The sequence below is a fragment of the Xenopus tropicalis genome, chromosome 10 (genome assembly GCF_000004195.4).
Source record: "Xenopus tropicalis strain Nigerian chromosome 10, UCB_Xtro_10.0, whole genome shotgun sequence".
In the NCBI taxonomy this organism is placed as follows: domain Eukaryota; kingdom Metazoa; phylum Chordata; class Amphibia; order Anura; family Pipidae; genus Xenopus; species Xenopus tropicalis.
This window is the reverse complement of record NC_030686.2, coordinates 23,126,442-23,152,767: the sequence shown is the minus strand read 5'-3', so window position 1 is coordinate 23,152,767 and position 26,326 is coordinate 23,126,442. Positions and strand designations below refer to the sequence as shown.

At 40.4% G+C, this 26,326-nt stretch overlaps 1 protein-coding gene across 2 annotated transcripts in view; it reads right to left on the bottom strand.

The window, feature by feature from the left end:
- gaa (glucosidase, alpha; acid) overlaps positions 1 to 22,459 on the bottom strand; it is a 76,765-nt gene extending 54,306 nt beyond the window's left edge. For both annotated transcript variants that reach the window (XM_031894381.1, XM_002932515.5), the window contains exons 1-4: positions 22,381 to 22,459; positions 14,455 to 14,900; positions 6,524 to 6,669; positions 3,547 to 3,712 (exon numbers count right to left, since the gene is read on the bottom strand). In XM_031894381.1, the coding sequence (XP_031750241.1) occupies positions 3,547 to 3,712; positions 6,524 to 6,669; positions 14,455 to 14,877 (735 nt within the window). In that variant the 5' untranslated portion in view covers positions 14,878 to 14,900; positions 22,381 to 22,459. The remainder of the gene's footprint in view (positions 1 to 3,546; positions 3,713 to 6,523; positions 6,670 to 14,454; positions 14,901 to 22,380) is intronic.
- Positions 22,460 to 26,326: the final 3,867 nt, after the last annotated feature.

Here is a 26,326-nt window from a genome sequence, read left to right as displayed (position 1 = left end):
TTTGTCATAATGGCTATGCAAAAGTCGTGACAATTCACGAAAGTCATAATGGCTATGAAAAAGTCGCGACAATTCGCTAAAGTCGTAACGGCTACGAAAAAGTCGCGACGGTGACGAAAAAAATACGAAAAAGTCGCAAAATGTTCGTTTCCAATCCAATTTTTTTCCATTCGGGATTCGGATTCGTGGATTAGTAAATCAGCCCCTTAGGGGGAGAGTTACTAAGGCACAAATGCTTTGAATGCGTCCAAATGCGTTTTTCGTAATGTGCGGGTTTTTTTAGCCAATTTCGTCGCCATTGCAACTTTTTTGTATCTTGCGCAAATTTTTCATCGCCGTCGCGACTTTTTAATACTTTGCAAGTACGAAAGTTTCGGGTTCATTCAAGCTTCGATATCGTGACTTTCCTTGGGCCAGGTTGGAGCTGCAGAGTGCCATTTATTCCTGTGGGAGGCTTCCAAAATCGTGCACAGAAGGATCAAAGTTGGAAAGGTTTTCCCGTCGTTTACGATCTTTCAATCGTCGAGATCTTCAGAAATTATCGTATCCAATCTGAATTTTTCCCATTCGGGATTCGAATGCGTGTCTTAATAAATCTGCCCCCTAGAGTCTGTGGTCAGGAACCTTGGTCTTTGCTTTTTAACCTGTTTATTAATGAGCTGGAGGTGGGAATAGAAAGTACAGCTTCAATTTTTGCTGAGGATACTAAAATGTGCAAAGCTTTAAAGGACAATGAAAGGTTAATATAAATTAAAAGTAAGTCTACAGGCATTCTTTTTAAGTACTTACTGCATATCTAAATTCCCATATCCCTGCTTGCTTCTCTGAGATATGGTGCTGGCAGCCTACAGCAGTGTGAAGACTACAGTGACATCACTGAAATCTCTCTGTCCTTCCTGTAGGCAGCCTTCCTATTCTCTGAGCATGTGTGTAACTTGATCCTGTCTCCTGTTCTGAGCTACACATGCCCACCAACCAATCAGAAGTGGATCTGGCAGAGGGGAGGGGAGGGGGGGGGAGGGAATGAAACAATGCAGGGAATCCCCTCTAATGTGTCCTTTCACAAGCGCCTTTTCCAGAGAAAACAACCCCAACCTTGACACTCTAACCTCATAGTTTAAATTTTCCATCTCCTTTACCAGTTAAGTTGCACGTCTCTGCAGTCTTTCCAGCTCATTAAATTGCAAAACTGCACTGCATACTCAAGGTGATTCCTTACCAGAGATCTATAACAAGGCAAACTTATGTTTTCATCCCTTGAGTCAATGCTCTTTTTTATACAAGACAGTACTTTATTTGCTTTAGTAGCCACAGAATGACACTGCCTGGAATTAGACAACTTGTTATCTACAAAAATCCCCACATTCTTGTGAATTAAGGATACCCCCAACACACTACCATTTAGTATATAACTTGTGTTTATATTATTTATATCAAAGTGCATAACAGATAGGGGCTGTTCTTTTTTCCCATAAAAATGATCAGAGAACCAGAGGCCACCCCTTTAGATTAGAGGAACGGAGCTTCCATTTGAAGCAGCATAGGTGGTTTTTCACAGTGAGGGCAGTGAGGTTGTTGAATGCCCTTCCTAATGATGTTGTGATGGCAGATTCTGTTAATGCCACTAAGGGCTTGGATGAGTTCTTGAACAAGAACAGTATCCAAGGCTATTGTGGTATATATGGTTTATGTATGTGAGTGTATAGATAGGTCAGTATAAGTTTGTATGTGCTGGGTTTACTTGGAAGGGTTAAACTTGATAGACTTTGGCCTTTTTTCAACCCTATGCAACTATGAAAATAGTTTTCAACAGTGTCCTTTATTAAGTCAGACACATAAAGAAACTAATTAAGAACATTGAAAGTTCCTGTATGAGATCTTTCATGTTGTTTAAAGTGGTGTTTAATGGAAGGTGTCAGTACAAAAGAGCTGGGTAATGCCCCAAATTAATCAAGATTTTAAAAAGGTAACAATTAAGATTTGGTCAAGTCAGCAGGCAGTTATGAAGTCATGAGAAGAAACATGAAACACTATTTTCAGCTTTGTTATTTGCCTGTTCTTTTCTGTTTTATTTTTATCATTTGATACAGATGGATTTTCATCAATGTTCACATCCTCAACAATATCCTCTTGGAGGTAATCCTAAATGTTGTACCTGCAATACATGCAATCTGGGTTGAAGATGGAAAATCTAGCTCTACTATTCACTTTTTCCATGTGCCTTTGTATTGCTGCTTGTGTAATTCTGCTTTTCCATCTAACACTGCGATCCTGATAGGACTGGACTGTTTCATACTCTGATTCCATTTCCTCTGCAGAGGTCAAAAATTGTGTTGCCACTGCACAGTACGACTCTCTAAAGCTCAAGAGAGAGGTGACCTACCAGAGTTTCTATGTATCAGATTCTGGCACAGAAGGGTATAGTTACACACACTTCTTTATTTAAGGAGATGCATATAAGAACTATTATTGACTTTAATCCGGGAACATGCAGCTTCAGAAAGAGGGAGATCATGCATTCTAACATGTATATAGAGGAATTCTGGGAACTGAAGTATTCTATATATATATCATAACTAACATAAAATAGAAATCTGTAACCTGTAAAGATTCAACAGGCTAAGTCACCTGATCTCAACCATTAAACATGCATTAAACCTGCTGAATTAAAAACTAAAGACATAAAGACCAACTAACAAGGAGATAAAAGACATATGCAGGGAAGGCCTGGCAAACCATCAGTAGAGTTCTGGATTTCAGGTAGTTAATGACTGCAAATTATTACAACGTATTAAAAAAATACCATTATATTTATGATTATGTTAGACTGAGGACAGTGAAAGGAAAATGGATGTAATTCCTACTTGGCTTATAGTATATTTTTGTTAAACCCCTTTAATTAAATCTGAAAGAGACAAAATTATCAAAATTATGTTACTGTCCAAATATTAATCAACCAAAATGAACTGTTTGCGTGTAAACTCTATATTGTGAGTTGTGCCCCAAGCTCAGGGAAATGACAGCAGCTGCTCAGCCATATCCTCTACACACACACACACACACACACACACACACACACACACACACACAGTGAACAAAGCAGCTAGCCACAGCATTGCAACACTTCACTTCTTTCCGCCCCCACCACAGCAACTTGAACCCTGCTGTTAGATTGTGTCTTGGGCTAAAACAGGAACATAGGAGTGTGGCATTAATAGTTAAAAGGTTATTTTTGTGTAAGCCCATAAATTGCTTTGTATCTATTGTATTAAAAATAAAATTCCCCAACATCAGTGGTACAGGAATAGAACTGTACTGGGGAGCCCAAAAAGCAAAATTAAATCCAAGAGGGTTGCTAATGGTGATTCTGTACTCAGTACTAATCTTTCATACACTGGCTGAAAGTCTATTTCATGTAAATTGCATACATTCAATGTAGATGTAAAATACAGACTACAAGTTTGGCTCTGACTGTATCAAGGTATATAGGCGGCATTCAGGTTTGTATCCTTACAGGATAACACATAATCCCATCATTTTACTTACTGAAGGTCGTAAATCTCTGTTCCAGAAAGTGAGGCGATTCCATTGAAGGCTGAGGTTAAGAGCAGTAAGGTGTTCCCCCAGACCATACAGATACCCAGAGGGAAGGGATGTTGAGATCTGCAAGAACTGATCTGCAAATATTAGCGGCGCCACAGTGGTGTTCAACCTGTCACACAAAACAGAAAAACTAAAATTTACCTTAATTTAAGTACACAAAAAAACCTATTTTGGAAAAAGGGAGGTATTTATATGGAATCCCTCCGTAGGGAACACTCACCCACTGTCTTTAAGAAAAAGCTCAGCTGTTACCTTCTGGAGCACTAAAACATTATTTTGCCCAGTCCTGCACTTAAGGGCAAATGCCCATACCTGGTGCACTCTTACCTTCCAGTTTGTGCCTGTATGTTACCCAACCACTTAGATTGTAAGCTCTATGGGGCAGGGACCTCCTTCCTACTGTGTCTCATACCACATGGCACTTATATACAGTATATATATATTTATTGTATTTATTTATCATATCACTTGTCCTCCCTGTGTGTAATTTTGTATTCTGTAAGACTGTACATCGCTGCGTACCCTTGTGGCGCTTTATAAATAAAGTTATACATACATACAATATTTTGTATGTCTGTACTATTTTCCTTGAGGAAGGCCACACCCTAGTACCCAACTACTTCATTTTCACATATTGTTCACTTCTAGGCCTCAATATAGAGGTATGTCCAAGACATAACCAAGACAACATACATTCATTTATGTTTAATGCTTTCAGTAAATTTCTTGCATTTTTTTTCCTCCATCTTCAATGCTGACTGGCAGAGTCAAGCAGAGTAAATGTCTGGACAGCAAAATGTTTCTTTAAGAAAAATGGCTTTAATTCTGCTGGCGGCAGTATACCAAAAATAAAAGCAGTTTTTCTTTAGCAAAACAGTTAAAAAAAGAAAGGACAGCTTACATCAGACCCACTCTCACAGGAACAAAAACTATAATTCAGAAAGCCTCCAGAACCAATAAGCAATTGCACACATCACACAAAGGAAATTGCATTCTAATATGTAGAAGAGGAATTCTGGGAACTGTAGTATTCTATATATAACATAACTAACATAAAATAGAAACTAACAAGGAAATAAAAGACATGTGCAGGGAAGGCCTGGCAAACCATCAGTTGAGTTTTGGATTTCAGGTAGTTACTGACTGCAAATTATTTTTTAAAAAGTATTATAAATTACCTTTATAGTTATGATTATGTACAACAGTATAACAGTGAAAAGGAAAATGTATTTAATTCCTACTTGGCTTATAGTATATTTTTGGTAAACCCTTTTAATTAAATCTTGAAGTTCATACAAATCCATTGTAGTGGCATAAAGAGTAAAAATAATGTTGACCCTGTGGACGACTGTCACAGTGTTTTGGCGGGACCAAGTTTCTCTCACCAGGTAATTTTCCACTACTTGCACAGCTAGCAGTAGCTTGGTGTCTTTGGACCCACTGGCACACCACAACAGGCAGGACACGCAGAAACTTCTCTAGACCATGGTCTCGTTATAGGTGAGCATTACCAATTTGTATTTGGATTGACATTGTCTGCCTGGTATTTTGTTCAAAATGTCATAACGTGCAAGCCCGATGGGGAACTCCAGGTCAGTCGCATTCCCTGCAGAGAGGCAAGTATCATTAGACCAGGAGAAACCACGTGACTAGAGGCTTCCATGGAGAGCCGGCAATCGGATGCAGTACACACTCCCCTTCTTCCTCCTCCTTCTCTTCTTTTTTAGGTTCGGACTAAGTACACCCGAAGAAAAGGAGAGGAGCTAGACGGCAAAAGAAGTGCACCAGACCACAAAAAACACTAGTGGTAAGTATCTCCCCCATTCCCCTGAGTGCTGGCGAATTGGCACTTTTGGATAAAGGCATTTTCAGTTGGCCCTGGAAAGGAATCATTATGATATCTAAAGCTTTCCTTCTTATCTGTTCCTGCAAATTGTCTCTATATACATCTAGCCAGTTACCATCCTGATTTAGTTGTGGAGCGGTCTCATCTTGTTTCTTGGAGTTTTAGGCATGTGAGGAGTACATTTAGGGGTTGTTGCTTGGGTCCATTCTCCTTGTATCTTAAATGATAAATTTGGTATTTTTTCCAGTTCTGGATTCAAGCCTGGAAGATCCATTTCCGGGAGATTTCGTTTTTTGATAAAGTTGACCGTATCTAAAGGCGTACAGATAATTGCCAAAGTTCCATTTTTCTTGGCTGTAAGATGGAGCATTGAGGGAGCTGCTTTTTGCTTCTGTACCCTGTGAGTTCTCTCAATTTTGATTTCAGTGCTTGGGTCTCTATTGAAAATACTATTAAATATTTGAAGGGCATATTTCTTCATTTTGTATAATTTTAGGTATCCCTCTTACTCTAATATTATTCTCCTGCTCCAGTTGTCTTTGTCTTCTATTTGCCTCTGGAGTTCTACTATGATAGTCTTGTTGCTGAATATGCGTGTAAATAGTTTTTTGGTTGGCTGTTATTTTACTTTGCCTGTGCGTGAGGCCAGAGAAATTATCTCTCTTTTTATATCAAGTATTTCTTCTTTAAGCATCACTGTTACCTCTTGCAGCATTTCTTTTATATCTGCTTTGGATGGTAAGTTTACGAGATAAGCAGGTGCTAATCTATGTTTGCTAGGCTATGTTTTGTTTATAACAATGCCTTCTAAAAACACACACTTCTGAAAACATGCATCATGCAAATATTCCATCACTGAAAATGCAGTTTTGTTGAATTGCAAAAGGTTTCTTTGGGCCTCTTTGGGGAATACAGAAAAAACACAGGCCTGAATTTCCTGTATCACAAAGAATACAACCTAATTAAAAGATCTATTGCATGGGAATGCAGGTAAGAACACTTGTGTGTAAGAGCCCTTAAAGAGATCTATTTCACAGTTATCATGAAAAAAGACAGAGAACAGTATTTACTTACAAAATCAGCCCGCTGGACTTTCTGCGAATGATCAAACCAAAAGGGTCACAGGAAAATTGGACATCGAAGAGTGTGCTGGATGCCTTGCCACTGACCTGTGGAGTTGGTATTGGAACCTCATAGCGTTTTTTAGCAGGATCTTTTATCTATGAGGGAAGTTAACAACATGGTAAAAAGATTATACGCAGGAAGTATAAAGATATAGAAAGTATACCTCACAGCTTCTGAGGGGTCAAGAATTGTAGGAAGCCTGGAAGGGTTCAGACTGTTAGGCAGTTTCAATGCAAAACAAAGCAAAACACAAGTCCAGTTGAAAATAGCAACAGAACTTTGAGTTTTTTTATTTTTAACTGTTAGTAGACTTAATAACTAATTGCACTGATACAATTTAGCTCATATATTATTTAATCAGCCTTAATCTCTCAAAGTTTTTTAGCCTTCATTTTTTTTATTGTGGAAGCCAGTAACTTTGTGTTAAACCCTTAGTTATTTATATATAGCTTACATACCTAAAAAATGCACCTGCATTAAAAATATAATCAATAATATAAGCGTATCAAAAAAATATAATGAATAATGTATCATAAATATAAAAGATAATATATAACTATAAAAGAGGTCAAGGTAAACACATGAAAATATTTTAACGAGATGTAACATGATAATTCTGAAGGTTAAGTGCACTGCCACACGGGGTGGATTCTCTGACCTGTGAATAAATGCAGGCAGAAAATCTGTCCCTACGCTCCAAAAAGCTTATATTTGTGCCTGCACCATGAGCGATTGCATGCTCGAGCAGTATTGCACCAAAATCTGCCCTGTGTGCCTGCACTCAAGCTGATGCAATGACAGGCATATCAATGAGCTTTTTGGAGCATAGGGGCGATTTTTCAAGATGTGTTAATCCACAGGCCAAGAATCCATACACCATTAATAAAATAACAAATTTATTCTTACTTAAATCCCTTTTCCCTCAGTCCCGAAGGCAGCACTTGCTTAGAGAGGTGTCGTCATCCTGGTAGGAAAAACACCGCCCCCAACTAATAACTTCAAAATTCCTATGAAAATTGGATGAGACTTTAGACCTAAACCAGGGATCTGCCTTGAGAATGATCCTATCTGGAAATACCTGCAGGCATGAATCTCTGCAAGACAAAGCTTGAAGTTCTCCTACGTGTCGTGCTGAACAAACTGCAACTAGAAATACTGTTTTGATGGAAAGGTGATACAGAGAAGCTTCTTTTAAGGGTTCAAAGGGCACATCTTGTAAGGCCTTTAGCACCACATCTAAATCCCTTTAGGAGATAAAGTTATTTGTCTTTGGCATAATATTCTGAATTACCTTAACAAATTTTTGATTAGTGAATGCTCCACTATAGACATATTCTTGAAAGCTGATAAGGCTGAGATGTAAACCTACTTTTTCTGGAACCCCTCATGTAAAACATCTAAGATGATTGACACAGAAGCATCCTCCGGGGTCAGTTTTTGTCTAAGCACCACTTCTGGAACGATAGTCAAATTCTCTGATAAACTATATTAGTAACTTTCTTCCTGCTCTGCAAAAGGATTTCAATGACAGGTGAAGATATTCCTTGTGCTCTCATAAAATCACTCTCATTATCCAAGTTGTGAATCGCAGAGCTGCAGGGTTTGAATGGAAAATTGGTCCCTGGGACAAAAGATTTTCCTTCACTGGAAGATGCCAGGGAGGACTGAGTTGGGGGAGGTTGGAGTACCAACTCCTTCTGGCCCAGGCAGGAGCAATTAGAATTACTTTTGTTGAACAAAGAGCAATTTTCTTAATTACCCTCGCCAGCATAGGAATTGGCAGGAAGACATATGCTAGGCTGTAATCCCAGGACTGGGCATCCACTGCTTCTTCGCCCTGACCTGCTGTCAGGGAAAAAAACTTTTGATGCTTTGTATTGTATTTTGAGGCCATGAGGTCTATCACCGGAAACCCCCAAAGACTGCAGATCTGTAAAAAAGTCTATTGGTCTAGGCTCCGTTCTCCTGAAAGCATCGACCTGCGGCTTAAAAAATCTGCTCGAATATTGCCACGACCAGCACAGAAATGTGGTGTGCTAGTAGACTTTTTAGATTTTTTTCTGATCAAAATATGTTCTTTTTGATTCTTTTCCCCAGGTCCTTGCTTCTGGAGCCTCCCTGGTGATTTATATAATAGGCCACTGTCACACTGTCTGTGTGTATTAAAATATTTTGACCTTTAATCTTTGTTTTAAGGGCAAGCAGGGCTCTCCACACTGCCTCCAACGCTAAGGAATTTGCTGCTAGATGGAAAAATTCTTCTTCCCAGATCACTTGCTTTACTATATTTCCTAGGTGGGCCCCCAACCTTTGCCACTTGCATCTGTTGTGATGACTAAGGGAGGATCTGGAAACAAGGAAGAACCTTTTGAGCGATTTCTTGGTTGTAGCCACCAAGTGAGGGATTTCCGTATTTTTAGTGGGACACAGAGTTTCTGCCCCAGTGATGCCTTCTGATGGTTTTAAACTGAGTTTATGTTTTCCTGTAGATCTTTTATGTGAGGATGCCCCATAGAACTGCTTCTATTACTGCATAAAGACCCAGAATTTGCAGGCCTTGTTTTGGAGAGGAAATATTTCTTTCCTGAAATCCTTGAAGCTTCTCCCTGAATTTCTGTCTTTTTTCTCGAGGAAGGAAATTTTTTTCCTTTACTGTGTCCCACAGCATGCACAAAAATTTTACTTTCATTGAAGGATACGGATTGGATTTCTTCCAATTTATTAATCAGCCCAGCAACTGAAACACCTTTAAAGTCTGGGATAAATGTTCCTGCAAAATCATCTATCTCTGCCTTTAGCAGACAATCGTCCAAATAAGGAATGATAGCATTCCTTGAGTTTTTGAGTGATACTGACACTAAAAAACTACTGTTTAAAATATTAATGTCATTAAAAGTTACCTATACATAGTTACATAGGGTTCAAAAAAGACCAGAGTCCATCAAGTTCAACCCATCCAAGTAAACCCAGCACACACAACCCACCAATCTATACACTCACATACACAAACCACACATACAACCACCAACACTAACTGTAGATTTTAGTATCACAATAGCCTTGGATAATCTGATTGTTCAAGAACTCATCCGGGCCCCTCTTAAAGGCATTAACAGAATCTGCCATTACCACATCTCTAGGAAGGGCATTCCACAACCTCACTGCCCTCACTGTGAAAAACCACCTATGCTGCTTCAAATGGAAGCTCCGTTCCTCTAATCTAAAGGGGTGACCTCTGGTGCGTTGATTGTTTTTATGGGAAAAAAGAACATCCCCCATTTGCCTATAATCCCCTCTAATGTACTTGTACAGAGTAATCATGTCGCAAGCGCCTCTTTTCCAGAGAAAATAACCCCAACCTCGACAGTCTAACCTCATAGTTTAAATCTTCCATCCCCTTAACCAGTTTAGTTGCACGTCTCTGCACTCTCTCCAGCTCATTAATATCCTTCTTAAGGACTGGAGCCCAAAACTGCACTGCATACTCAAGGTGAGGCCTTACCAGGGACCTATAAAGAGGCAAAATTATGTTTTCATCCCTTGAGTCAATGCCCTTTTTTATACAAGACAGCACTTTATTTGCTTTAGTAGCCACAGAATGACACTGCCTGGAATTAAACAACTTGTTATCAACAAAAACCCCTAGATCCCACTCCATTAAGGAAACCCCCAAAACACTACCATTCAGTAGATAGTTCGCGTTTATATTATTTCTACCATAATGCATAATTTTGCACTTATCAACACTGAACCTCATTTTCCAGTTTGCTGCCCAGTTTTCCAATTTTGTCAAATCGCTCTGCAAAGCGGCAACATCCTGCATGGAACTTATAGTTTTGCATAATTTTGTGTCATTAGCAAAAATAGAAACAGTACTGTCTATGCCCACCTCCAGGTCATTAATAAACAAGTTAAAAAGCAAGGGACCAAGGACTGACCCCTGTGGTACTCCACTAACCACACTGGTCCAATTAGAAAATGTTCCATTTACCACCACTCTTTGTAATCTATCCTTCAGCCAGTTCTCTATCCAATTACAAATATTATGTTCTAAGCCAATATTCCTTAATTTGATCATTAACCTTTTGTGAGGTACTGTAGTGCTGGGCGGTATACCGCCATATACTGAATACCGTTTTTTAAAAAAAAAAACGATATTCATTTTTTAAATACCCCCATACCGGTGAAGATCGGGTTGCGCCCCGTGCGTACATGACGTCAGTACGCACGGGGCGCAACCCGAAGCGGCAACAGAAGTGACACGGGCCACATCGCTGGCCAACTTGCTGTATGGGGGGTGGTGCTTATAAATAATAATCCTAATTATAAGGGGAAAGGGGGGGGAAGCTTCCTGCTTAGCTGGTCACATGCTCCCTCTACTGGCGCCTCACTGGGACAAACCTCCCAAAATTGCACATTCCAAGTACAGAACTGCATGAAGCAGTGCTTCATATACCGATTTAGAACCTCTGAGGAATTGTACCAACACGAGCCTTTCCATATATTTTCAACTTTGTTTCCTCTGGATTAAATACTAATTGTCTCAATAGCAATATTTAGGGGCCCTGGCCACCAATGTTAAAGGAAAAAGAAAGGTAAAGTTACTTGGGGGTGCCAAAATGTTAGGCACCCCCAAGTGACTTTAACCGCCTACCTTTTACCCCGGGCTGGTGCCGCTGTCAGGAGAAAACAGCACCAGCCCGGGGTAGCTGCCGGCGCTTCCTCCTTCCGGCTTCGCTGCGCGCGCATGCGCAGTAGAGTGAAAAGCCGAACTTAAACATTTAAGTCGGCTTTTTCGCTCTACTGTGCATGCCCGGCCACCGGCAGTTTAGGAAGTGGAAGGCGGAAGGAGGAAGTGCTGCGCTCCAGGTGCCCCGGGCTGGTGCTATTTTCTCCTAACAGGGGCACCAGCCCGGGGTACAAGGTAAGCGGTTAAAGTCACTTGGGGGTGCTTAACATTTTGGCACCCCCAAGTGACTTTGCCTTTCCTTCCCCTTTAATTGGAAAAAAAATACCGTCAAATACCGTGACACCGATATAATTTTGAAAAATACCGTGATATAAATTTTTGGTCATACCGCCCAGCACTAAGGTACTGTATCAAACGCTTTAGCAAAGTCCAAGTAGATGACATCAACTGCCATTCCAGCATCGAGGTTCCTACTCACCTCCTCATAAAAGGCGATTAAATTAGTCTGGCAAGATCTGTTATGCATAAAACCATGCTGGCACACACTAATAGTATTGTGAACTGCAATGTATTCAAGTACCCTATCCCTTATTCCCTTCCAGAAGTTTTCCTACTACTGATGTCACCGTCATGTTGATCATTTTTTGCTGATAGGGCTGCTTTTGTAAGTAATTGTTACTTGAAGTCCCTAAACCTAACTGTTTTGCCAACCTGACTGTCCCTTCTCAGCCTGTCAGTTATAACTTCTAATGCGAACGGCCTTCTGTTGCACAAATATGGCCGCCCCCTCATAGAGGAATATAGGGGATCAGATCAGTAATGTACAAGCATTGGGCAAATACTTGAAGGCACAATTATAAATAGCATGCAAAGATAATGTTCAGGGTCAGACTGGGGGGTGAAGGGCCCACCGGGGCCATGCAGGTGCCCGCGCTGCCCCGCCCACCCCCTGCAGGGGCCCCCTACCCGACGTCCTCCCCCGAGTGCGTAAATGTAACACGTCGGGGCAGGAGCGGTCGGGCAGGGAGAGCGCAGGTAGGGTCGGGTCTGGGCCGACAGGGCCCGCCGGGATTTTTCCCGGTATCCCGGCGGCCCAGTCCGACCCTGATAATGTTATATATGATGTTAAAAAGAAATTTAATTTCTGGTGACAGTATCTCTAAGAATTTTTGGTTACATTTTCTTATGGGAATGTGAAGGTAAGCATTTTGCAGATCTACATTTTAAATTACTTCTCTTCTGTTGAACAAAGAGCAATTTTCTTAATTACCCTCGCCAGCATAGGAATTAGCAGGCTGGTTTTGGAACAAGGAAGAGGGGGGAATAAACCCCTATGAACCTTTCTTCTTGAGGTACAGGAAATAGTACTTTCATATCCTTGAATTATTGAACTGCTAATTCCATAGAATGTTTTGCAGAGTCTTCTTTTGGTAAACTATTCTCTATAAATCTCGTCGGAGGAAGCAAATTGAACTCTATTGAATAACTTAGGTTTATTAATTGTATTACCCACTTGTCTGAGGTGATCTTTTCCCATTTCTGAACAAATCACCTTAATCTTCCTCCAACTGGTAAGGCGGCATGCTGAGATAGGTTTCTGACTGAAGCTTTGGTGGCCTCTTCCCCTTGAAGGCCTTCCTCTAGATTTGCCATAAACTCTATCTTTTCATGCTCTGCCACTCTTCCAGTCGTCTGTATTTGTAGGAAGTTCTGAAACCCCAAAAGGAAGGTTGTTTATATGATCTTGAGGTAAGCCCTTCTAGCTGAGGTGGCAAAAGCTGTAGTCTTGTCTAGGATATCAACTGAGGCTAAAGCAGCTTCTGTCAAAAAATCAGAGGCAGAGGTCATGGGCAGATCCGGCAAAAAGATTTTCTCTTGAAACTCCATTTTTTAAAGCTTTCTCGAGCTGCATGATCCAAACTTCAAGGGACATGTCTACCAAAGCAGCCGCTGGCTGGCTTAAGCCTTGCAGGGGCCACAAGATAAGTTTTTCCTATGGCCGCTCCTGCCTTTCTATCAATCGGGTTCTTGAGACCAGTACTGTCTTCCAACAGTAGAGTTGTCCTTTTGACAGTTTTGACATCAAAGTGAAAAAGTGAATTAAATTTACTTCTGTGGAGCCCATTTCCTATCCAATACAGACCACTGGCTTTTAATCTTGTTCTTAATTGCCTCATCCACAGGAAACATGGCTTTAAGTTTGCTTATGTTAGAAAATAACTTTTTTTTCGGGGGCTCTGAAGATTCCTCTAACCTCATCGTACCCCATCAGCTAGGGCCCCTATGTCATCAAAAGGGAAAAAATCTTCAGACTCATATTTAAATTTTGTGGTGCCTTCCCCAAAAGATGTATCAGAAGATAGATCTTCAGCTCCTTCTGGGGGATTTACAGGATTTTTCAGCTTCCCTTTACAGGCACTGCATAACTTTTCCCCTTCTTAGGGAGTAAATTTCACAGCCAAAGCAAGATATAAATGCTGGCTTCTTAATATCGTTCTTCAGATAAGTTTTCCTTATTTCTTGCCTTCTCTTTCCCCACTCTTTTGCTCTTCCCTTTCCCCACTGTCTCTAAGGCAATGTCAGCCATCACTGCAACAACAAAAAACAAGGGCGCTACCTGCACGGACCACCAGCGAGAGTACGCCCGGGAGCGGCAATGCGCTGATACATCTGCGGGGTTAAAAAAACAACTTTCCAGAAATGATGCTGCGTCCGTGTTCCAAGCGCCATCTGCATGTGTTCCACTGGTGCCGAGTTATGACGTCATAATTATGCGCCCACATTGTTTCCATGGACATGCGGCAAGCAGATAAGGACTTCCTACTGAGCGCACTACACAATCATCTAAATAGTGCCCTGGTCTTACACAGCATCTGGGGGCACAGTCGTCTGACAGGCTGCCATGAAACTTACATGGTGTAATTCCTTTGGGTAGGAAAAAAACAGAGGACTAGAGGGGAAGGGGGTCTTATAGGAGAGGGAGGGGTGGAGTAATTAGCTGGGGGGCGGGGTTTTTCCTACCAGGAGGATGACAACTCACTAAGTAAGTGCTGAAAAGGGATGTGAGGGAAAGAAATGTTTTATGTTTTACTATAATTCTTTTACCTTGGCGGGCTGTTCTTCCAGAACATACGATTAAACCAGCTGATCATAATTTTCATTAGTAAAATAAACCCTGTGCAATACTTACGGTAAAGTGAAGTCTACTCTCTGTCTCAAACAAAACTTCCAGCTGTAATGTCATTATATCATGAGGCATGAATGTCCCCACTGAGCGCTTGAGGGTGGCATTGTATCCTCTATCTGTCTGGGTTAAATTAAACATCTTGTAACTCGGATAGCTTGGAGGAAAAAAGCACCAAGGCTGTCCAATGTTCCCTTTATCTCCTGCTGGAGAGTAGCAGCAGCCACGCGCCTCACACTCCTCCTTACTTACACACTTTTCTGGAACACAGTCGAATCGCCTGTTGGGGGACACGCTACACTGCAAAGGGCTAGGCCCTGTTTCTTGTGATGGGGCTACAGGACATACAGCAGAAATCAAAATGAGCATCAACAGACTGCATACTGAATCTGCAGAACTCCTTCTGCCCATGGAGCCCTGCATAGACATCTTGAGCCAGGTGGAATACGCCTCTACAAAAAAATGAGATACACATTAGCTGCCTCATATTTTCATAAATAAATATAAAACGTGAAACTTGCATATCCCAAATACAAAATACCCAAAACAGGAAAGTCAAGGGACATGTTGCCATATACTTTTTCCTGTGTACAGTGATTCACTGTAATCATTTTCATGATTATAGAAGACTGAAATGTAAAGATTCATTCCTTTCCTAATACATGACAGCCTAATCCTTGTTCTGGAATGATCTAAAGCTTATACAAAGGACACTCCGTATGCTGAAAGTTTGGGACACCATATGTATCATGAAATTAACTATCCCTGCAAGCACAAAATAGTCACTAATTTACTTACAGTGGACAAAGTACAAAAACTGGTGGTAAAGGTGACCTGTTTAAAAGAACATCTTATTGGCTGCTATGGGTTACTACTACTTAGTGCTTTTCTCACATATAGGTGTTAATGATCCTTGATTTAAGAATTGCTGGGACAGGGCCATAACCCTTTAAATGCCAAGCACATACACTGCACTTGCTGGCAGAAAAATACTCTATCTACCAAGCATGTACGATGCTTGCAAAAGAGGCAGTCAGGAGTGATGACAGCCCCCTGGGGTACCCAGGGAGGTTGTCATGTTGGTCCTGCAATGCGATTGTTGAAGGACTGACCTCAAAGCAGCAGATGCGACCGCATCTGCTGCTTCTTCTTACCCCTAGCACTGCCCACTTACTTCCCCCTGTATCTCTCCTGCTTCAGAACCGGTAAGTGGCATTTACACACACATACAGCACACATTTTATCATAGTTTTTTTGCACACTTGTATACACTCATAAACACACTTTTAGATCTATACACAAGTTTTAGATGTATGCATAAACATTACCTTTTTTCTTTTGTTTTTTTTGGCAGCATGACTATTGAGCAGGTATTTTGACCAATAATTATGTATGACTTGTTATTTCATTGATTTGCACAATTTTTGTGGCTTTATTGCATTTTTACCTCTGCATTATTGTTCCTGATCTGATTTTTACCCATTTGCATTTGTCTGAATGTGTACTTTCCAAAAATATATTATTTTTATTGGTCACCCCATTTTTATGCAGCTTTTACCACACATAAAACTGGCCATGTGTTTATAATTTAGGTACAGTGGCTTGCAAAAGTTTTCGGCCCCCTTGAACTTTTCCACATTTTGTCACATTACAGCCACAAACATGAATCAATTTTATTGGAATTCCACGTGAAAGACCAATACAAAGTGGTGTACACGTGAGAAGTGGAACAAAAATCATATATGATTCCAAACATTTTTTACAAATAAATAACTGCAAAGTGGGGTGTGCGTAATTATTCAGCCCCCTGAGTCAGTACTTTGTAGAACCACCTTTTGCTGCAATTACAGCTGCCAGTCTTTTAGGGTATGTCTCTACCAGCTTTGCACATCTAGAGACTGAAATCCTTGCCCATTCTTCTTTGCAAAACAGCTCCAGCTCAGTCAGATTAGATGGACAGCGTTTGTGAACAGCAGTTTTCAGATCTTGCCACAGATTCTCGATTGGAGTTAGATCTGGACTTTGACTGGGCCATTCTAACACATGGATATGTTTTGTTTTAAACCATTCCATTGTTGCCTTGGCTTTATGTTTAGGGTCGTTGTCCTGCTGGAAGGTGAACCTCCGCCCCAGTCTCAAGTCTTTTGCAGACTCCAAGAGGTTTTCTTCCAAGATTGCCCTGTATTTGGCTCCATCCATCTTCCCATTAACTCTGACCAGCTTCCCTGTCCCTGCTGAAGAGAAGCACCCCCAGAGCATGATGCTGCCACCACCATATTTGACAGTGGGGATGGTGTGTTCAGAGTGATGTGCAGTGTTAGTTTTCCGCCACACATAGCGTTTTGCATTTTGGCCAAAAAATTCCATTTTGGTCTCATCTGACCAGAGCACCTTCTTCCACATGTTTGCTGTGTCCCCCACATGGCTTGTGGCAAACTGCAAACAGGACTTCTTATGGTTTTCTGTTAACAATGGCTTTCTTCTTGCCGCTCTTCCATAAAGGCCAACTTTGTGCAGTGCACGACTAATAGTTGTCCTATGGACAGATTCCCCCACCTGAGCTGTAGATCTCTGCAGCTCCCCCAGAGTCACCATGGGCCTCTTGGCTGCATTTCTGATCAGCGCTCTCCTTGTTCGGCCTGTGAGTTTAGGTGGACGGCCTTGTCTTGGTAGGTTTACAGTTGTGCCATACTCCTTCCATTTCTGAATGATCGCTTGAACAGTGCTCCGTGGGATGTTCAAGGCTTTGGAAATCTTTTTGTAGCCTAAGCCTGCTTTAAATTTCTCAATAACTTTATCCCTGACCTGTCTGGTGTGTTCTTTGGACTTCATGGTGTTGTTGCTCCCAATATTCTCTTAGACAACCTCTGAGTCCATCACAGAGCAGCTGTATTTGTACTGACATTAGATTACACACAGGTGCACTCTATTTAGTCATTAGCACTCATCAGGTAATGTCTATGGGCAACTGACTGCACTCAGACCAAAGGGGGCTGAATAATTATGCACACCCCACTTTGCAGTTATTTATTTGTAAAAAATTTTTGGAATCATGTATGATTTTCATTCCACTTCTCACGTGTACACCACTTTATATTGGTCTTTCACATGGAATTCCAATAAAATTGATTCATGTTTGTGGCTGTAATGTGACAAAATGTGGAAAAGTTCAAGGGGGCCGAATACTTTTGCAAGCCACTGTAAATGTAACCATGAAATTATTATGCACTAAATATATTTTGGGTTCCATGTACTTTGATAAACCTATGTACAGTGGGCATCAAACTGTTTAGCAGGCCTCTGGTGTTCATATTTAGGGCATTTAATTTGGTTTCCTAATGACCTGTAGGAGATAAGATGCTTTAAAATGGAAGTTCCGGGGGGTGTTTTTTGAAATTTAATAAAAATCACCAAATCTAGGAAAGATTTGTGGCTTGGTATATAAGAGCAGAAAGATATATGTACCCAGTTTGGATTCAGGAGAATGTGTATTTTCCAAATATACTTGGCTTTCTGGGGTGAGTATACTTTTCTGTAGCTGATATATATGAATATGAGTATGTTGAACTTGCAGGAGCTAAAATTACAGAAATGACAGATCATATGGGGGTAATTTCACTTAGGGGCCCCTACATTCCATATACTTAGGTAATCCTCGACACATTGGGCATCAAACTATTTAAGGAACTCCTGGCATTTATATTTAGGATGTTTTATGGTTACCTCGTGACCTGTAGGAGTTAAGATGCTATAGACTGGAAGCTTTGAAGCAATTTTTCAAAAATTTCACAAATTTTTATTAAAAACAATAATTTTAGTAAAGTATTGCAACTTGGTAGCTGGAGTAGACAGATAGTTTTACCTATTCTGGCTTCGTCAAAATAGGTGTTTCATTTTTGTTTTTAAGACAGTGCCATGTGTGTAGCATGAGGCATTTATTTAAGAAGGGTTTACACTGCATGTCTTTCCTCATAGCCCTTTCATGTGATGTGATGTTTCTTTTGCTAAATGCCATAACAGTTACCCGTGCTGTAGCAACCTCAGGTTAGCTAAAACAGCAATTTACGACAAACCCTGAATGTTATCCTGATACAGGAGTCAGAAGAAGCAGTGCATAGAATATTAACCAAACAGATACTGAGTTCAACAACAATTACAAATAATTTTTAAGCACTAAAAAATACTAATGAAGGTCTATGGAAGTTAAGAATCACATTTTCTGTCAACAGTTTTAGGTGGTGCAACAGGCAGGTCAACATGTATAGATTGTAGTTCTGCTTAATTTGGACACTGCTGTGTTGCAATAGAATATAATAAAATAAAGAGACAGGATCATGGTAAATCAAACTCATTTACAGCACTGGGGGATTTGGGAGACATCTGTATAGATAAACTGCATGAGACAAACAGGAGATAGGCCTAGGCTGCTGCATTTTAAAGAAAATAAATAAGGGATCCTACAGAGCATGTATAAAGGCTTTTGATTAGTTAAAAAGGCAGTGTAACAAAACATTAATTTTCAACTTGTACTAATAGCTATTTCCAGTAACCCTGTACTTTTCGACTCCCTAAAAAGCCTTCTAACCCCTTCTTGTAGCTAACTAACGTATCTGCCAGTAATACAGAATCAGGGAGAGAATTCTACTTAACAGCTCTGTTAAAAAAACTCTTCTAAATATTTAGATGGAATCTCCTTTCTTCTAATCAGAATGGATGCCCTCGTGTCTGTTTGACCTACTGGTAAACAAAGCATTAGAAATATTATTATATGGTCCCTTTATATATTTATACATAGTCTCTTACTCAGGTGGCACTCTACTTCAAAAAAGTAACCCAGGTGCACGGTAAAAATACTGACATACCATTAGAATGTGCTGGTCTTTCTAATGGTGGTTATACATAATTATATATCTTACAATTACGTCTCCAGCATAAACAGCCCCAATTGGCCAGTCTTTCTTCAAAACTGTGACTTAGCTTAGATACCCTTCTAAGAAATCTCTATAATTCAATAATATCCCATTAAGGCTTGCAACAGCCAAGCTTATTATCTACAAGGACTCCAATGTCTTTTTTATATATGGATTTGCCTAGTGCAGGGGTATAAGCATACTTTTACATCCCAGGTACATAACCAAACATGTATTAACACTGAAATTAGATTTGTCACTTGCCAATCCTACTTCAAGGATGCCACATCCTGAATGGAATTAATCTAGCTGAATAGTTTTGTGTCATCTGCAATAATGATACATTACTTACAATACCCTTCCCTTTAACTTTACGAATAAGTAAAATAAAAGCGGACCCAATACAGAATCCTGTGAAACCCCACTACAAGTAGAGAATGTACCACTGATAACGACCCTCTGTACCCGATCCTGTAGCCAGTTTTCGATCCATGTGCAAACAACTGACCAACAGAGCAACACATCTTCTACAACCACTGTCCCAACTTCTTACTAACCTCATCATCAAAAGCAATCAAATATGTCTGATATAACCTATCCCTGATATAGCCAAACTGATTACTGCTCACTGCCATTTTTTCCTCTCCCCATCATAACAATTTTGTCATTAAATAAAAAAACTTAACTGACCCCTGGTGTTAATATATCTAAATGTCTTTATTGCTTATTGTATTTATTATTTATGCTTATTAGTTTATACTCATAAACTAAGGCTCGTCAATAGCTGTAGTCACTAGTTTTTTTTCTTTACAAAAAACAGAAACAAAAATCTAACCCTGCCTTATTAAAAGGTAAAACGAGAGCCTGACACACTATTTACAGTAGTCTTAAAATAAAAGTAATATCCTGACTCTCGTACCTTGGAGCTTTGAATGTAGTCACTGTGTGTCAGATAGGGTAGAGCTTCTATAATGTAACAGTGACTCCTGTGTAGTTTAGTCTTAATGCTTGGATTTTATTTACACAGAATTTCATCTTTGTCAGTGTCATAAAGCAAATTGGTACCAGTCTGCTCAGTTGTTCACTATATGATTCATTAGGGTATGTTCACACTGTGCAGTCAAATATGATTGGGTTACAACTGGTTTCTTTTCTTTGTATAAATTGCAATTGAAAGAATATTCTGTATGCACTTTGCTAGTCCTTTCTCAGTTTGCCAGACTACAAAAGCAACTACAGAAATCAACTCTCTATTGCTGCCAGGCCAGTCCAAAACTGTGTGTTTGACTTGGTTATTTAACTTTTTGGTGTGTGGTGGGCTAAATTGTCCACAGGACTGACCCCCCACCGAGCTTTTTTGGGTGTGTTTTGCCAGCTTATCTGGCACTACCATTCATAGACTGTCACTCACCCTGCCAACTATTGTGACATGAGAGATGGGAGGGTTAGGCACATGTATATTAATGATAGCAGCATGGTGAGTCAAGTTGAGAAAAGACAGGTTAGAGTCACTTCAACTTTTTTGCAGCCAAGACTTCAGTTCACACAATGCCTTGCATTCAGGCAACCTAATGTTTTTCTTACTCCCATGTAACTGGAGGAGTCACAAGCCGGACTTGGATTTCTTACTATTGAGTGCTATTCTGATGTCTACTGGGAGCTGCTATATTGCTAACCTTCCCATTGTTCTGCTGATCAGCTGCTGGGAGGGGGGTGATATCACTCCAACTTGCAGCTCAGCAGTAAAGTGTGACTGAAGTGTATCAGAGCACAGGTCACATGGTTGTGGCACCCTGGGAAATAAAGAATATGGCTAATACGATTTGAAATTTCAAAATTAAATATAAATAAAATCAACCAGCAGTTAGACAGGTTTTGCTTAGTCAAATAGGTTACATTTGATGGATGCGTGTATTTTTTCAACCTTACCTATTATGTAAATATTAACTAATGTAGTAATCAGGGAAAGGAGAGTAAGGAACTGTAATGAAAATAACCTGCTTTCAATAACATACACTAGCTAATATAATCTATTAAATTATTTTGAAGACATTTCCTAGAATGACATTGCTTTAAAAAAAAAAAAATGTCTTTGAGAGGACATCCACATTTTCCCTTGCTTAGACTGGACAGTAACCTATGGTAGCCAGTCAAATTTCTGTTATCATTGTTCTACCTGCAGCTGGCTGAAAAACCAAATCACCACCCAATGTTGCTAAATAAGCACAAAATATATATTTCTTTATTTTAAAACAAAATGAAACGTTCATGCTTAATTTATGTTAATTATTAAATCCAGCAATGTGAATGTGGGCCTATAAAAACCAGACCCGGACTGGGCAATCTGTGGGTTCTAGCAAATGCCAAAGGGGCTACTGGAAAGTTCCATAGCGAGTCACTATTTACTGGGCTGGTGGTGGGGCTTTTTGGGGCTACTTGAAATGCCAGGGCCTATTCTAAAGTCTTTAATAATAATAGAATCCTGCATACTTTTCTGACGTATGCAGAAATGAAGAAGGTTTCTTGTTCATTCATTTTTTTTTTATTAGTGCCTTAAAGTAGCATTAGTTTCCTATTTGGTCAGATGAACAAGTAAATAATGTTTTAAAGGGTTAAATAACTTTCAGCCACATATTTCAAAGTATACATATGCAAGCACAGATGCTCTGCATTATATATATCTCTTTGCAAACTAGTACAAACAAAGAGATAATAAAACTGTGTGCTTCCCTCTTATTAAAGTGCAAGCCAACACAATAATTATGGACAAGACAGATAAAACATGGGGGCGCTTTTTACAATGCAAGTATACCCACTTTCTTTCTCAATTGAGTGCAACTACATAAATGCAGACTAAGTGGTAAAATAAACGAGTGCACACAAACAAACAATAAAGTTCCCTAGGGTCTCTGTGCAGGAGTAATGTGGTTACCAACAGTCAGCAAAACATTACACTTTGTAACTATTAACAAGACATCCATAGACATTAGGCACAGCTTGCAATTCAGGCTGTTCACCTCACCCGTCTGTCCCTGCTATACTCGTCTAAACAGGCAGCCTGGTTTCCTGGTTTTCTAGTCACATGCTCTATCTACAGATGCCTTGCGGGAACAAACCTTTCAGAGATGCACAATCCCAGCACAGAAGTGCGCAAAGGTCCTAAAGGGGAATTATTTGTTAAAAATATGAAATATTTTCAACAGGGTCATTATTAGCTGTACAATAATAGGTGGATTTTCAAACATTATTTTACTGATTTCTACTCTACTACTTATTCTGTCTCTGTACAGTTGGTATGGAATTTTCCCTGTAGGCTTTTATATGCTCTTTTTTTCTGTTGCCCCCACTGTAAAACTGTAGGCCACTCGGGTTCATTTACAGGGCACCAGCGGGCATCACAATTCCTGGGTCAGCCAAGGTAGGGAGATTACCCTCTTGCCTCTCTGTGCTGGGCCCCTGTTCCCTGCTTCACCCATGTGGGGTCATCACCCCATGGAACAACTGTTCAGAATAAAACGAGGAGCAAGTAGTAAAGGTATGTATAAATCTGAAAAACTAAATAGAGAGCAGACTGAGTGGTAGGAAATATTCTTAGTGGATTAAAAGGACACCAAAATGAAATGCAGAAACAAAGGTGGTGAGCATGATGGTAGATACACAATGTTGCTGAATGGGAGACAGGATAATGAGATAATTGGAAAAAATTGCAGATCATATAGTAAAGCAGTGCTGTCCAACTTCTGTTGTACCGAGGGCCGGAATTTTTCCGACCTACGTGGTGGAGGGCCAATAATGGAAGCCAGTTTTGACCACTCCCCTTTTTGAAACCACACCCACTTGAAACCACACCCATGTTATCACATGATCATACCCATATTAATGGTTGTAGTACAGCAAAAACCTGCCATACTCTGCCTGCCCTACCCTGCCTGTGTGCCATACTCTGCGTGCCCTACCCTGCCTGTGTGCCATACTCTGCCTGCTCTACCCTGCCTTTGTGTGTGTCATACTCTGCCTTCCCTACCCTGCCTGTGTGTGCCATACTCTGCCTTCCCTACCCTGCCTGCGTGTGCCATACTTTCACTGTGTGTGCCATTCTTAGCTGGTTTGTGCCAAACTTTGCCTGTGTGTGCCATACTCTGCCTGCCCTACTCTGCCTGTGTGTGCCATACTCTACCTTCCCTACCCTGCCTGTGTGTGCCATACTCTGCTTGCCCTATGCTGCCTGTGTGTATGGCACACACGGGCAGCCTACAGTGACACAATGCTGGTACTGCTCCTACAGTATGCACAAGAACTATATATTAAAAAACTTTTTAATTGCAGTACCACCTCAGTATATGTTCTTTTTGTAGTATGCAGGGATTATTTGTGGGTTTCTACTGCTCCTGAGGTGTGAACAGGGGAACAATGGGGGTGATTACAGCCTGAGCCTGAGGTGTGAACATTGCAGGGGGTGAACAATACAGAGATTAAAAGGTGTGAACAGTACAGGGGATTACATACTGTATTTAAACAATACAGCCTGATTACAGCCTGAATCTGAGGTGATAACCATGCAGGGGGCAGTTAATCACAGTACTGATACCATTTAAAGCTTACAATAGAGTAAGCCATCAAAGCAGCCAGACAGGTGGGGGGCCACACAGAGGGGGGTCGCGGGCCGCCAGTTGGACAGCACTGTAGTAAAGGGTTTAAGTAAACAAAAGAGGAGGTGATGACGAGTAGCAATGAAAAGGGTAGATTAAAATACAAGTGGCAGACGGAAACTGTAGCTAAACTAGAAAGAAAGCGTATAGAGAAAAAAATAGCAGGAAAAAGTTACAGTGGAGGAAATAATTATTTGACCCCTCACTGATTTTGTAAGTTTGTCCAATGACAAAGGAATGAAAAGTCTCAGAACAGTATCATTTCAATGGTAGGTTTATTTTAACAGTGGCAGATAGCACATCAAAAGGAAAATCGAAAAAATAACTTTAAATAAAAGATAGCAACTGATTTGCATTTCATTGAGTGAAATAAGTTTTTGAACCCTCTAACAAAAAAAGACTTAATACTTAGTGGAAAAACCCTTGTTTGCAAGCACAGAGGTCAAACGTTTCTTGTAATTGATGACCAAGTTTGCGCACATTTTAGGAGGAATGTTGGTCCACTCCTCTTTGCAGATCATCTCTAAATCCCTAAGGTTTCGAGGCTGTCTCTGTGCAACTCTGAGCTTGAGCTCCCTCCATAGGTTTTCTATTGGATTAAGGTCCGGAGACTGACTAGGCCACTCCATGACCTTAATGTGCTTCTTCTTGAGCCACTCCTTTGTTGCCTTTGCTGTATGTTTTGGGTCATTGTCGTGCTGGAACACCCATCCATGACCCATTTTCAGTTTCCTGGCAGAGGGAAGGAGGTTGTCGTTCAGGATTTCACGATACATGGCTCCGTCCATTTTCCCGTTAATGCGAATAAGTTGTCCTGTGCCCTTAGCAGAAAAACACCCCCAAAGCAAAATGTTTCCACCCCCATGCTTGACGGTGGGGACGGTGTTTTGGGGGTCATAGGCAGCATTTTTCTTCCTCCAAACACAGCGAGTTGAGTTAATGCCAAAGAGCTCTATTTTGGTCTCATCAGACCACAGCACCTTCTCCCAGTCACTCACAGAATCATTCAGGTGTTCATTGGCAAACTTCAGACGGGCCTGCACATGCGCCTTCTTGAGCAGGGGGACCTTGCGAGCCCTGCAGGATTTTAATCCATTGCGGTGTAATGTGTTTCCAATGGTTTTGTTGGTGACTGTGGTCCCTGCTAATTTGAGGTCATTAACTAACTCCTCCCGTGTAGTTCTAGGATGCTTTTTCACCTTTCTCAGAATCATTGACACCCCACGAGGTGAGATCTTGCGTGGAGCCCCAGAGCGAGGTCGATTGATGGTCATTTTGTGCTCCTTCCATTTTCGAACAATCGCACCAACAGTTGTCACCTTCTCTCCCAGCTTCTTGCTAATGGTTTTGTAGCCCATTCCAGCCTTGTGCAGGTCTACAATTTTGTCTCTGACATCCTTGGACAGCTCTTTGGTCTTTCCCATGTTGGAGAGTTTGGAGTCTGCTTGATTGATTGATTCTGTGGACAGGTGTCTTTTATACAGGTGACTAGTTAAGACAGGTGTCCTTAATGAGGTTGACTAATTGAGTAGAAGTGTCTAACCACTCTGTGGGAGCCAGAACTCTTAATGGTTGGTAGGGGTTCAAAAACTTATTTCACTCAATGAAATGCAAATGAGTTGCTATCTTTTATTTAAAGTTATTTTTCGATTTTCCTTTTGATGTGCTATCTGCCACTGTTAAAATAAACCTACCATTGAAATGATACTGTTCTGAGACTTTTCATTTCTTTGTCATTGGACAAACTTACAAAATCAGTGAGGGGTCAAATAATTATTTCCTCCACTGTATATAAGGTGAAAAACTAAATAAGAAAGTAGGGAAGTCAAGTAACCATAATTGAATCTCTTGTATTCTGTAATGCTTAAAAGGCACATATCACCACTATATTTCCACCCACACTCCAGATAGGGGAAAACAAATTGAAAAAAAAAAACTGCACCTGACAGCACTGGGCTACCTGCACTGGCAAACATGGCAAATGCAGACTTTTTGTTGTTGATAATTGAAAAGGCAGCAAAGCACCCAAGATAATTTTTTTCCCTAAAAGTGGAAATTTACAGGACTCGTTTTAAGTTGTGTTAATGCTAGGCTTTAACTAAAGAAATTGCATATGATTATGTAGCACAGGCATCCCCAGCCTTTTTTACCCCGTGAGCCACATTCAGCTGCAAAACTTGTTTGTGAACAACACAATACATGAACAGTAGCGTAAACTCAATTTTTAATAATAATAATTAGCATATACCCTATATTAAAATTATATATACTATCAAAATCAGTGTGAAATCTGGCACTGCATGTTTTTTGCCAGTTTTT